Source organism: Mandrillus leucophaeus, unplaced genomic scaffold (genome assembly GCF_000951045.1).
Source record: "Mandrillus leucophaeus isolate KB7577 unplaced genomic scaffold, Mleu.le_1.0 Scaffold922, whole genome shotgun sequence".
In the NCBI taxonomy this organism is placed as follows: Eukaryota; Metazoa; Chordata; class Mammalia; order Primates; family Cercopithecidae; genus Mandrillus; species Mandrillus leucophaeus.
In genome coordinates, this window is record NW_012110053.1 from 356051 (window position 1) to 368145 (window position 12095).

The 12095-nt window shown below is 53.6% G+C and overlaps 1 protein-coding gene across 1 annotated transcript in view; it reads left to right on the forward strand.

Annotated features, from left to right (window-relative positions):
• The first annotated feature begins 2000 nt into the window (after window positions 1-2000).
• Window positions 2001-12095, forward strand: part of ERBB3 (erb-b2 receptor tyrosine kinase 3) — a 21913-nt gene continuing 11818 nt past the window's right edge. Inside the window, exons 1-9 of the mRNA XM_011970011.1 lie at window positions 2001-2516; window positions 5879-6030; window positions 7175-7361; window positions 8403-8528; window positions 9764-9829; window positions 9982-10100; window positions 10208-10349; window positions 10730-10843; window positions 10935-11055. Coding sequence (XP_011825401.1) covers window positions 2435-2516; window positions 5879-6030; window positions 7175-7361; window positions 8403-8528; window positions 9764-9829; window positions 9982-10100; window positions 10208-10349; window positions 10730-10843; window positions 10935-11055 — 1109 coding nt within the window. The 5' untranslated portion in view covers window positions 2001-2434. The remainder of the gene's footprint in view (window positions 2517-5878; window positions 6031-7174; window positions 7362-8402; window positions 8529-9763; window positions 9830-9981; window positions 10101-10207; window positions 10350-10729; window positions 10844-10934; window positions 11056-12095) is intronic.

The following is a 12095-nucleotide window of genomic DNA, read 5'->3' on the forward strand; positions in this document are numbered from 1 at the left end:
TTGGACCCTGAATACTAGGTTGAGCTGGAGCTGAGTGAGTAATAAAATGAAAAGCCCTTTAATGTGGGGGAGGGTAGGTAGGAGTGGAGACCCTTAAGTGGCGTCAGCTCTGTTATCCGATGGGAGTGTGAATCCGAACACATGAAGCTCCAGTCTCAGTAGAACAGTAAGAAATCCTAGGGAAGGCCAGGCAGGGTGCTTCACACCTGAAATCCCAACAATTTGGGTAAACTGAGGTGGAAGGATTGCAGAGGCCAGAGGCCAGGAGTTCAAGACCAGCTTGGGCAACATGGCCAGACCCACCTCCCCCCATCTCTACATCATACAAAAATAATAAAGAAATCCTAGGTAAGGCCAGGCGGTAAGGCCAGGCGTGGTGGCGTACACCTGTAATCCCAGCACTTTGGGAGGCCAAGGTGGGTGGATCTCCTGAGGTCAGGAGTTCAAGACCAGCCTGGTCAACACAGTGAAACCTCATCTCTACTAAAAATACAAAAATTAATCGGGTGTTGTGGCAGGCACCTGTAATCCCAGCTACTTGGGAGGCTGAGGCAGGAGAATCGCTTGAACCCAAGAGGCAGAGGTTGCAGTGAGCCGAGATCAAGCCATTGCACTCCAGCCTGGGCAACAAGAACAAAACTCTGTCTCAAAAAAAAAAAAAGGGAGAAAAAAAGAGAAATTCTAGGTAAAAGTCTGAGCCCCACTTCTCAGTCACCTGATCACCTCAACCACTGTCACCAGGTGGATGACCTTGGAGATGTCACACATTTCAAGTTCTGTAAAATGGAGAGTTATATTGCCTAAATCATATAATTTTTATGTTAAGTGACACATTCTCTAAGGGGCTAAGTTTGAGGACATACTTTGTAAATGAAATGATATATGGAGATACTGTATATGTTAGTGGTTTTGTTGTTGCCATTATTATTATGACTGCTGTGGTCTGGAGAAAGCCAACCTCCCCAAAGCAAAGGTTCTCCAACAGAGAGCAGGCCCTCTAGGTTGCATATCAATACGGAGCCTGTTTAAGGAATGTTAGTTAGCCGGTAGTCTTTGCTAGGCCTGAGGGGTGAAATTTTTGTTTATCAAGACTCAACTGTTTTCGAAGTCTTCAGGCTTGAAGTTCTGGGGAAAATAAATAGGCTCTCTGGGCGAGATCCCCAATACCAGTTTAAGGGATTTGAAATGCAAGGCCGTCTGGGACTCCACTGCCACAGGCTGGGCACCAGGCGGCGCCGGTCGGATCCGTCCCGGGACTAGCAGGGCTTTGGGCAGCAACCCGCAGCGAGCCCGACCGCCTCTGGCCAGTCCGGGCAGCTGGTGCTGGAGGTTCCAGAGGTCCACGCCATTGGTGGACGCAGTCTCTAGTGTCCTCTCCGCATCCCGCTTCACCGCCCCACCCCTTTCCTGCGCGAGCCTGGACTTGGAAGGCACCGGGGAGGGTGTGAGCGCCTTGGTGTGTGCCCATCTGGGTCCCCAGAAGAGCGGCGGGAACTGCGGCCGCATGGACGGTGCGGCCAGACTCCAGAGTGGAAGCGGAGGCAGCTGTTCTCCCAGGCGGCCGTGGGGGGCAGCAGAGGGGACGGCGACAGGTGCGGGAGCCCCTCCCGGGGTAGAAGTGGAAAGGCGGGCTCCGGGGTCTGTTCTCAGGCTGGAAACCACCCCCGCCCCCCATCCAAATCCCGGGAGAGGCCCGGCCGGCGCCGGGTCTGGAGGAGGAAGCGGCCGGAGACAGTGCAATTTCACGCGGCCTCTTTGGCTCGGGTTCCTGGGCTGGGTGGATGAGTTACGGGGTTTCGAGTCTGGGAGAAACTGAGGTGGCCTGGACGTGAGGCAAAAAACACCCTCCCCCTCAAAAACACACAGAGAGAAATATTCACATTCTGAGAGAAAATCTACCAAGTGAACCAACCGGCTAGGGGAGTTGAGTGATTTGGTTAATGGGCGAGGCCAAATTTCAGGGGGCAGGGCTTTGGAGCGCTTACCACTCCCTCATTCATTACCCTTCCCTGGATCTGGGGGCTTTTGGAATCTTGACCTCCCCTTGGCCCAGCTCCTGCAGAAAAATTAGGGTGAGCCCCATCTTCGATCTGCTCCGCCAAGTTGCGGGACCGCGGGGCGTGGCGCGCTCGGGGCGGGCAGTCCGAGGCTCCGCAATCCCTACTCCAGCCTCGCGCGGGAGGGGGCGCGGCCGTGACTCACCCCCTTCCCTCTGCGTTCCTCCCTCCCTCTCTCTTACACACACACACACCCCTCCCCTGCCATCCCGCCCCGGACTCCGGCTCCGGCTCCGGCTCCGATTGCAGTTTGCAACCTCCGCTGCGCCGCAGCAGCCACCAATTCGCCTGCGGTTCAGGTGGCTCTTGCCTGGATGTCCTAGTCTAGGGGCCCCCGGGCCGGACTCGGCTGGGCTCCCTTCACCCTCCGCGGAGTCATGAGGGCGAACGGCGCTCTGCAGGTGCTGGGCTTGCTTTTCAACCTGGCCCGGGGCTCCGAGGTGGGCAACTCTCAGGCAGGTAAGTGGCGCGAGAGCACTGGCGGGCTCGGCACCTGGGAGCCGGAACCCAGTGCGCGCAGCCTCTGAGGGCATGGGCAGGGTCTCAGGCGGCGCGGGGGTGTGGGTGCTGCCCCCGTACGCCGGGACCACCTGGGAGTGGGGCGATCAGGCTCGGGTTACCGGCGTGGTCCGGCCGAGGGCGGCATTCCTGGACCCTCACGCCCCCTTCCCCAGAGCGTCGTCGACCCTCTAATTGGTCTCCCCAAAAGAGGCTGAGGCCGCAACAGTAGTTCACATTTCTGAGGGACCCTGCAGGGAGCGGAGCAGGGACCTTAATTCTATAAACAGGAGGTGCTTGGAGGTGGGGGCCTTGGCGGAAGGGTCTCGGTTTGCTCGCCAGCCTCCTGCCCGCCACTCCGCACCGATTTCTGCTACTCCTAGTTTCGTTGTTTTGCCGACAGGGCGGAGCTACGGAAGGTTGGAGGGGGTTGTTGTTCTCTAGTGTTGGAAAAACAGGAGCGGCACCTCCTCTTCCGTGAGTGAGCCTGCCCTGGGGAGGTCTGAGATTAACCAGAGGGCCAAGTTCAGGTGACATCAGGCGGGAGGCCCAACAGAGGCTGGCGCCCGCTTTCCTCAGAATAGCAGAGCTTGAGCAACATCTCTTTGTCAAGATCCAGGTCAACCCAACTCATATTTATTGAGCATCTACTATATACAAGGCGCTGGGCCAGGAACTGTAGGGGCAAGGATTGTCCAGCCTCTTGTCTTTTCTCTCCCCAGCCGGAGGATCAAGAGGGCACCTCTACTACTTTCTAAGCCTCCTGCCTTGGGGAGTCCTACCTGGGCCCATCTTGTGCCCCCTGCCCCCATCTTGCTTATTGTCTGAGGACCCTAGACACAGCCCTGGATTGCTCTTCTCCAGTCCTCCCCCGACTCCCATGCTATCTGAGCCCACCCCTTTGGGGTGTCTCTGGGGCCGTGGACACCTGAGGTTTGAAGTTCTGTGGATCTGCTCCCCTCCCCCCAGATTTCAGCTTGGGGTTTGGCACAGCCAGGGCCCCTTCCCCAGTGTGGGAGTGGAAGAAACCACCTGTGCTTCCCCCACAGTTGCTGGGCCTAAATTTAGATCCTGGGATTTTTAGATGTGAACACTCCCAGCTGGTGGAGGGGGGTGGTCTGGGGACTGGCGTGGGAGGGAGCAGTGGGGTGACTGTATAACTGTCCCATCCAGACTCCTGCAATCTTCACCCAGAAACCCAGGAGTACCAGAGTCTGGCCACCCTCCCTGGGTAGGCAGGAGGCAGGCATGGTTGGGTCTCTTTACCCTTTATCTGGGTCCTGCAGCCTCTGGGCATCCGGCCCTGTCTCAGTCCTTCTATAGCCCCTTTGTCCTGGCTGTGATGGGGGTGGGGGATGTTGGAGGGGAGGCTTCTGGTTGAGGAGGGGCTGGAGATTCTGGCTCTATCCCACCCCTAGTGCTCTCTACCAAAGGAGCGCCTGTGCCACTGCCCCTCCTTATGCTCCCGGTCCCTGGGTACAGGAGGGATTTTTATGATTCCCTTCCCCTGCCCTGCTCCCCAAGCTGCCTAGCTCCTCCCCAGACGTGTTGTTTGTGCTCCCTTCCTGCCCAGGCCCTTTGCCCCCTGTTTGTGTAATATGGACTTTACCCTCAGGGGAGCAGGGAACTGGGCTATCTCTAACACTGTAGCCTTCCAAGCACAGACACAAAGTCTGCACAAACACATATGGGCACGTGGGATAGATGGGGCCACCTGAAATACTTCCTGCAAGGAAACCCGACCACAGGTTCCTGGGCCAGCAGGACCAATGTGTACGTGTTCATGTGTATGTTGTGTGTGTATGTGTGTGCCCACACTACTACTTCCCTGTGCAGAAAACTTGGCTCCTCCCTTATCTGGGGAGAAGGATTGGCACTATAACTTGGGAAAGGGGGTGTCCTGCCAGGAAGGGGATTGGGGTGGGGCTGTTCCAGAAATGACTAACCTTCCTAGTCTCTTTCATTTCAACCCAAGGACCCTGGAGTTACCAGCTCCTCTGGAACTAGCTCTCTTTGCTGGGACTAGCCAACCTTCATGGGGAGTGATAAGGAGCCCTCCAAGGTCAAGAATTCAGACTAGGGGTATATAAGAGGGATTGGGGCCTCACCAGTCTCCCTCCCTCCATTCCCACTGTTGCCTCCCACTGACTACCACTGCCTCAGGGAAGGGTGGCTGGAACAGGTGGTATCTACCCCCTATTCCCCACCCCACACGTGGTCTTTCGCTGAACCAGAAGAAAGAGACTGGGGTAGGGCTTCAGAGTCCAGGATTTTCCATAGCCCATTGTCCACCACATTTGCAAAGAGTGAACTCCCAAGGCTGACATGCCATGTGCCTCTAGTCTAGGCTTTCCCCTAGTGCGGGTGAGGATTGCCATGGTGAAAGGCTTTTTCATGAACCTCTTCTAACAATGAAATTGGGTGGAGGCTCAGTGTGGGGCATCTCCTACTATTTCTCTCCAGGTGTCCCTGTATTTGCTAAAAAATACTCTAGGGCTGGAAAGTGATGCTGAGGTTGCTAGAGTGTGTTGGGATAGGGAGAGAGAGTGAGAAGGAAAGCCTGAGTTTAGGAACGGGGGGAGGCAACCAGCTTCTTATCTTCCAGCTTTAAAGACAAAGCTCCCATTGACCCCCCACCCCCCACCCCACCACTGCCAGAGCTCCCTCCTCTACTGAGGTCACTTGTCTGAGCCCAAGGCTTGAGGGTGGAGGGGAGTGCTGCTGAGGACGGGGTGTCTAGGGATAGGGTGGGGCAGCCCCCCTCCTGGATAGAATCGCCTCATTGTGGGCTGGACTGTGGCCCCAGGCACTGCCCCCACCCTCTGCCCCCATCCCACCCTCAGTTGACACAATAGGGGCTGTGTACTAGCCCCAAAGAGATATTTATTCCAGGACCTAGAGAGAGGCAGGATGAGGGTAGAGAAGTGAGTGCCCTGCTTGGAGGGGGAGAGGAGGGTAATCAAAGTTTCGGCCCTTTCCTAACTTCTCTTTTCTAGGGAGGGAAACAAATTCACTGTCATCCTTCTCTATTAACCCCTTAGTACCCAAAGTGGTACCCAAAAGAGGCACAGAGGGGTCTCAGGTAGAAAAAGGAAATCTTCACCTTCCCATTCATAGGATGGTAAAGGAATTCTGAGAAGAGAGAAAGCTCTCAGGCCACTACAGCTTCTGCCTATCGCTTGTGGGAGGGTTGGAGGCAAATGCCCTCTGATCCTGTCTAATGTAACTGGAAGAGGGCAACCAAGGGGGTGATCTTGGGGGATGGCAGATGGGCTGAGAATTTGTGTCCAGCCCTCAGCCACTCTTCCCTCTGCTTTGAACAGTGTGTCCTGGGACTCTGAATGGCCTGAGTGTGACCGGCGATGCTGAGAACCAATACCAGACACTGTACAAGCTCTACGAGAGGTGTGAGGTGGTGATGGGGAACCTCGAGATTGTGCTCACGGGACACAATGCTGACCTCTCCTTCCTGCAGGTTAATGTGCCCGCCACCCTCCTTCCTCAACCTGCTCCTCTTTATTCTCCCCTAGAACCCTCCTTCCTCTTCAGGGCTACCTTCTGCTGGAGTTCACCCTTTCTAAGACTCAGGAGTTCCTAAGATCCAAACCCGCGTATTTCTGGGGACAGTGGATGTAATCTGGGACCTATGGTCTCGCTGTTGTAGCCAGGGATATATAGGGGGCAGGGGCAGAGGCAGGGGCGGGGCAGGTGGTGTTCTGTGGTAGTGCGAGGTCAGCAGGGACTAGCGCAGAGAGACACCTGAGGACCGAGAGGGTACCTGGGGAGATGAGGAAAGGGCCCTCCTGGCATGAGGAGCTTTGAGGAGAAAGCTGCCTGTCTTCACTCCCAGAAATGACATAGTAGTGTGACACAGTCTACTCCCTACTCCAAAATAGGAATTAGCAAGAGTTAAGGAGAGGTGCAGTGGCTCATGCCTGTAATCCCAGCACTTTGAGAGGCCAAGGAAGGCAGATCACTTGAGGTCAGGAGTTCAAGACCAGCCTGGGCAACATGGGGAAACCCTGTCTCTACAAAAATACAAAAATTAGCTGGGCATGGTGGCACGCACCTGTAGTCAGCTACTTGGAGGGCTGAGGTGGGAGGATCGCTTGAGCCCAGGAGTTTTACACTGCAGTGAGCCGAGATCGTGCCACTGGACTCCAGCCTGGGTGACAGAGCGAGACCGTCTCACCAAAAAAAAAGGTCAAGTGCGGTGGCTCATGCCTGTAATCCCAGGACTTTGGGAGGCCGAGGCAGGCGAATCACCTGAGGTCAGAAGTTCGAGACCAGCCTGACCAACATGGAGAAACCCCATCTCTACCAAAAATACAAAATTAGCCAGATGTGGTGGCGCATGCCTGTAATTCCAGCTACTTGGGAGGCTGCGGCAGAATAATTGCTTGAAGCCGGGTGGCGGAGGTTGTGGTGAGCCAGGATCACGCCATTGCACTCCAGCCTGGGCAACAAGAGCTAAACTCTGTCTCGAATTTTAAAAAAAAGAAAGAAAGAAAGAAGGAAGAATTAAGAGTTAAAGAGTCTTTAATGCCTGAAGGAAGAGAGGGGATTGAGATTTTTTTGCCCTGTTGTCTCTCTCATTGACATAATCTGCTCTGTCACAGTGGATTCGAGAAGTGACAGGCTATGTCCTCGTGGCCATGAATGAGTTCTCTACTCTACCATTGCCCAACCTCCGGGTGGTGCGAGGGACCCAGGTCTACGATGGGAAGTTTGCCATCTTCGTCATGTTGAACTATAACACCAACTCCAGCCACGCTCTGCGCCAGCTCCGCTTGACTCAGCTCACCGGTCAGTTCCCGACGGTTCCTTCTGGCCTCACCCCTCAGCCCTCAGACTGGTACCTGCTTGATGATGACCCAAGGCTGCCCACTCTAAGTGCCTCTTCCAAGGTGCCTGTCACCTTAGTAACTATCTAATGGTCCATTGCTCCCTAAGCAATAGAGGGCCCCCAGTAGGGGGAGCTAGGGGCATCTACTCCAGGGAAAGGAACCGTGTGTCCTGGTGGGGCTGGAGTCGGAGCTGGATCTGTTACCATTTCTCTAACTTCAAAGTACAGTGTACTGGAGGCCAGGCGTGATGGCTCACACCTGTAATCCCAGCATTTTGGGAGGCCAAGGAGGGCAGATCACTTGAGATCAGGAGTTTGAGACCAGCCTGGCCAACATGGCGAAACCCTATCTCTACTAAAAATACAAACAAAACAAAACAAAACAAAACAAAATTAGCTGGGGATAGTGGTGTGCACCTGTAATCTCAGCTGCTCAGGAGGCTGAGGCAGGAGACTCGCTTGAACCTGGGAGGCGGAGGTTGCAGTGAGCCGAGATTGCACCACTGCACTCCAGCATAAGTGACAGTGAGACTCTGTCTCAAAAAAAAAAAAAAGCCAAAGCACAGTATACCTGGATGTCCCTCCTTCCCTAGGAATTCTACCTTTGCTCTCCTAAACCAAACCCCTATGAGCTGAGGAATATAGGAGTTAAAAACCACCTGTCCATCTTCTACTTCTCCCTGTCCCAGTCAGTTGGAAAACATATGGGCAGGGCTTGTGGGAGGGGATGTTGAGTCAGAAATCTTCTCTCCCTCTCTCCCTTCCCCTCCCCCACTAGCTAAACCGGATCTGGACAGGTGACTGAGGAGGCGGGAGTTTCTTTTGGCCTGACTCCTCGTCTTATAAAGGGAGTCTTCTCTGCAGCTTGGATTTAATTGGACCTATCTGTCTGCCTCGTCCTCCCACTCCTGAGTCTCAGGTGTCCTTTTGGATGGGTGGAGAGGTAAGGAAGAGGCGTACTGCTGTGGCCCTTAACCCTGTCACTTCTTTCCCTACCTCAGAGATTCTGTCAGGGGGTGTTTATATTGAGAAGAATGATAAGCTTTGTCACATGGACACAATTGACTGGAAGGACATCGTGAGGGACCGAGACGCTGAGATAGTGGTGAAGGACAATGGCAGAAGCTGTAAGTGACTGTGATCAAGACTGCTCCCCAGCCCCACCAAACCGGAGTGACTCCCTTCTTTCCATCATCCTTACATTCCTGATCTGAACCCGCCTCCCCACTGAACAAACACCTCAGGTCCCTGACTCAGCAGCCCACCAGGACGGACCATGCCAGTCCCCTGGAATCTAAACTACAGAGGAGGTGTTTCAAGAAAAGGAGCGGATAGGCCGGGTGCGGTGGCTCACGCCTGTAGTCCCAGCACTTTGGGAGGCCGAGGCGGGCGGATCACGAGGTCAGGAGCTCAAGACCATCCTGACTAACACGGTGAAACCCCGTCTCTACTAAAAATACAAAAAAAAAAACACTAGCTGGGCGTGGTAGTGGGCACCTGTAGTCCCAGCTACTCAGGAGGCTGAGGCAGGAGAATGGTGTGAACCCGGGAGGCGGAGCTTGCAGTGAGCTGAGATCATGCCACTGTACTCCAGCCTGGGCCACAGAGCGAGACTCCGTCTCAAAAACAAAGAAGAAAAGGAGCAGACCGAGCATGGTGGCTCATGCCTACAATCCCAGCACTTTGGGAGGCCAAGGTGGGAGGATCACTTGAGCCCAGGAGTCCAAGACCAGCCTGGGTAACATAGCAAAAAATCTACAAAAAATTTAAAAATCAGACAGGCGTAGTGGTTCACACCTGTAATCCCAGCTACTCAGGAGGCTGAAGCAGAGGATTGCTTGAGCCCAGGAGGCTGCAGTTGCAGTGAGCTGTGATTGTGCCTTTGTACTCTAGCCTGGGCAACAGACTGAGACCCTGTCTCAAAAAAAAACAAAAAAGATTCCCTGGGTACTAAGCAGGGAAGCCAGATCTTTAGGCTCCACATCTGTTACTCGTTCCACTAGAATATACTCCCTTCTCCTCAGAGCCCACCTTCCCCTGACCATTCACATGCATATATTCCTGCATATATTCAGTTTGCCCAGGAGGAACCAAGTTCCTGGGTTGGGACTGGGACTAAGGTTGGCATTTGCCCCAGTCCCTCCCCTTCAGCTGCCCACTGGGTAGTGTGGAGGCGTGGCCCCACCCCTTGTTGACAGGTTCACTTGAGCCCAGCCCTGCTCTCCAAGGGCAGGGAGGGACACAGCCTTGGCTTTTTGCTTCCCGGGATTGAGGTGCCTGTGTAGTGACATCATACCCTGTTGATTCAAACAAGCCTTTCTTAGCCCTGATGGCCCCTTGTGTTGCCTTCCTTCCCAACCAGGTCCCCTCTGTCATGAGGTTTGCAAGGGGCGATGCTGGGGTCCTGGACCAGAAGACTGCCAAACATGTGGGTTTGAACTTTCCTCCAAAAACTTTACTCATACACTTTCATATCCCTTCCTCCCCAAGCCTGGGTCAACACTGCGGGGGAGGCATGAGCAGTGGCCTCAGGATTCAGTCCTAGGAGCCCTAACAGCCATGCTTTCTCTCCTTCCATAGTGACCAAGACCATCTGTGCTCCTCAGTGTAATGGTCACTGCTTTGGGCCCAACCCCAACCAGTGCTGCCATGATGAGTGTGCCGGGGGCTGCTCAGGCCCTCAGGACACAGACTGCTTTGTATGTATTCTTTCCATTGCCTGGGTTCTGAAATTGGGTTGTGGCCTTTGAGGAGGAGGTAGGGGTACACATGTAACATAAATCTGATGGGCCTCCTTTTTTCCCAGGCCTGCCGGCACTTCAATGACAGTGGAGCCTGTGTACCTCGCTGTCCACAGCCTCTTGTCTACAACAAGCTAACTTTCCAGCTGGAACCCAATCCCCACACCAAGTATCAGTATGGAGGAGTTTGTGTAGCCAGCTGTCCCCGTAAGTGTTTGAGGGGAAGGAAAAATGATCAACAATAGTAGTTCCAAGATTTTAGACAAAATTGTGGGAGGCAAAAAGAATCCAGTTGGTGATAAATAGGGAGATTGGTGAATGGTTATGATCATCTAACCACTCCAATGAGTGACCCCTATGTCCTGTCCTCCCATGACGTCAGCTATCACCCTTACTTCTGCTCCTTGTAGCAACAAATAGTGAAGAGACTTTCGAATCTACAGGGCAGCACTTAAGGGACCTAGGGTGGCAGATGGGGACAGATCCAGTGCAGAGCCGGAGGGAGCCCAGGCCCACAGCAAGGGTTCCATTGGTAGCTGGTAGTGTTCCTCCCTCATCTCTAATGGTGTCGTCCTCCTCTTCCCTAGATAACTTTGTGGTGGATCAAACATCCTGTGTCAGGGCCTGTCCTCCTGACAAGATGGAAGTAGATAAAAATGGACTTAAGATGTGTGAGCCTTGTGGGGGACTATGTCCCAAAGGTGGGTAGGAGATGGTAAGAAGTTGTAAAGAGACAGCCTTTCCTCTGAGCCTGCTCAGACCACCCCCACTGAATCTTTCTTACATTTACAGCCTGTGAGGGCACAGGCTCTGGGAGCCGCTTCCAGACTGTGGACTCGAGCAACATCGATGGATTTGTGAACTGCACCAAGATCTTGGGCAACCTGGACTTTCTGATCACCGGCCTCAATGGGTTAGAGATCCTGCCTTCCCTCCTTAGACCCCAGCCCATGCACCCCTCACAGTTCATTTCACTGGCCTAAACTTTCCTATGTGGAGCTGACTAGGAATCAAAGTCACAAAATTCTAGCCTGTTATAAAGGACCTGAAAGAATGCTTAACACATCCTCCATCCAGGCCTTGGGTCCCCTCAGGAACATCTTTGAGCAATTGAATATCGCCCTGTCAAGGAACAAGGGACAGGAACAGCATATCCTCTTTCTGAAAGTTTTCTTTTTTATTGTCTTTTCTTTTTTGAGATAGAGTCTCGCTCTGTCACCTAGGCTGGAGCGCAGTGGCGTGATCTTGACTCACTGCAGCCTCGACCTCCTGGGCTCAAGTGATCCTGCCACCTCAGCCTCCTAAGTAGCTGGGACTATAGGCACACACCATCATACTTGACTTACTTTTTTGTATTTTTTGTAGAGACAGGGTCTTGCTATGTTGCCCAGGCTGATCTCAAACTCCTGTGCTCAACCGATCCTCCCATCTTGGCCTCCCAAAGTGCTGGGGATCATAGCACCCAACCTCCTTCTTAAAGTTTTCTAAAAGTTCTTCTTTAAATTTGGATAAAAATCTGTCTTCAGGCTGGGCACGGTGACTGTAATCCCAGCACTTTGGGAGGCTGAGGTGGGCGGATTACGAGGTCAGGAGATCGAGACCATCCTGGCCAACATGGTGAAATGCCATCTCTACTAAAAATACAAAAATTAGCTGGGTGTAGTGGCGCATGTGCCTGTAATCCCAGCTACTCGGGAGACTGAGGCACAAGAATCACTTGAACCCAGGAGGTGGAAATTGCAGTGAGCCGAGATTACACCACTGCACTCCAGACTGGCAACAGAGCGAGACTCCGTCTCAAAAAAAAAAAAAATTTCTGTCTCCCCGTGACTTTTAGATGTTTTCACTCATTCTGCTCCTTGGAGCAACAGAACAAAGGGACTTTCTAGTCTGTAGGACAGCACTTAAAATATATGTGTGTGTGTCTGTGTGTGTGTGTGTGTGTGTGTGTGT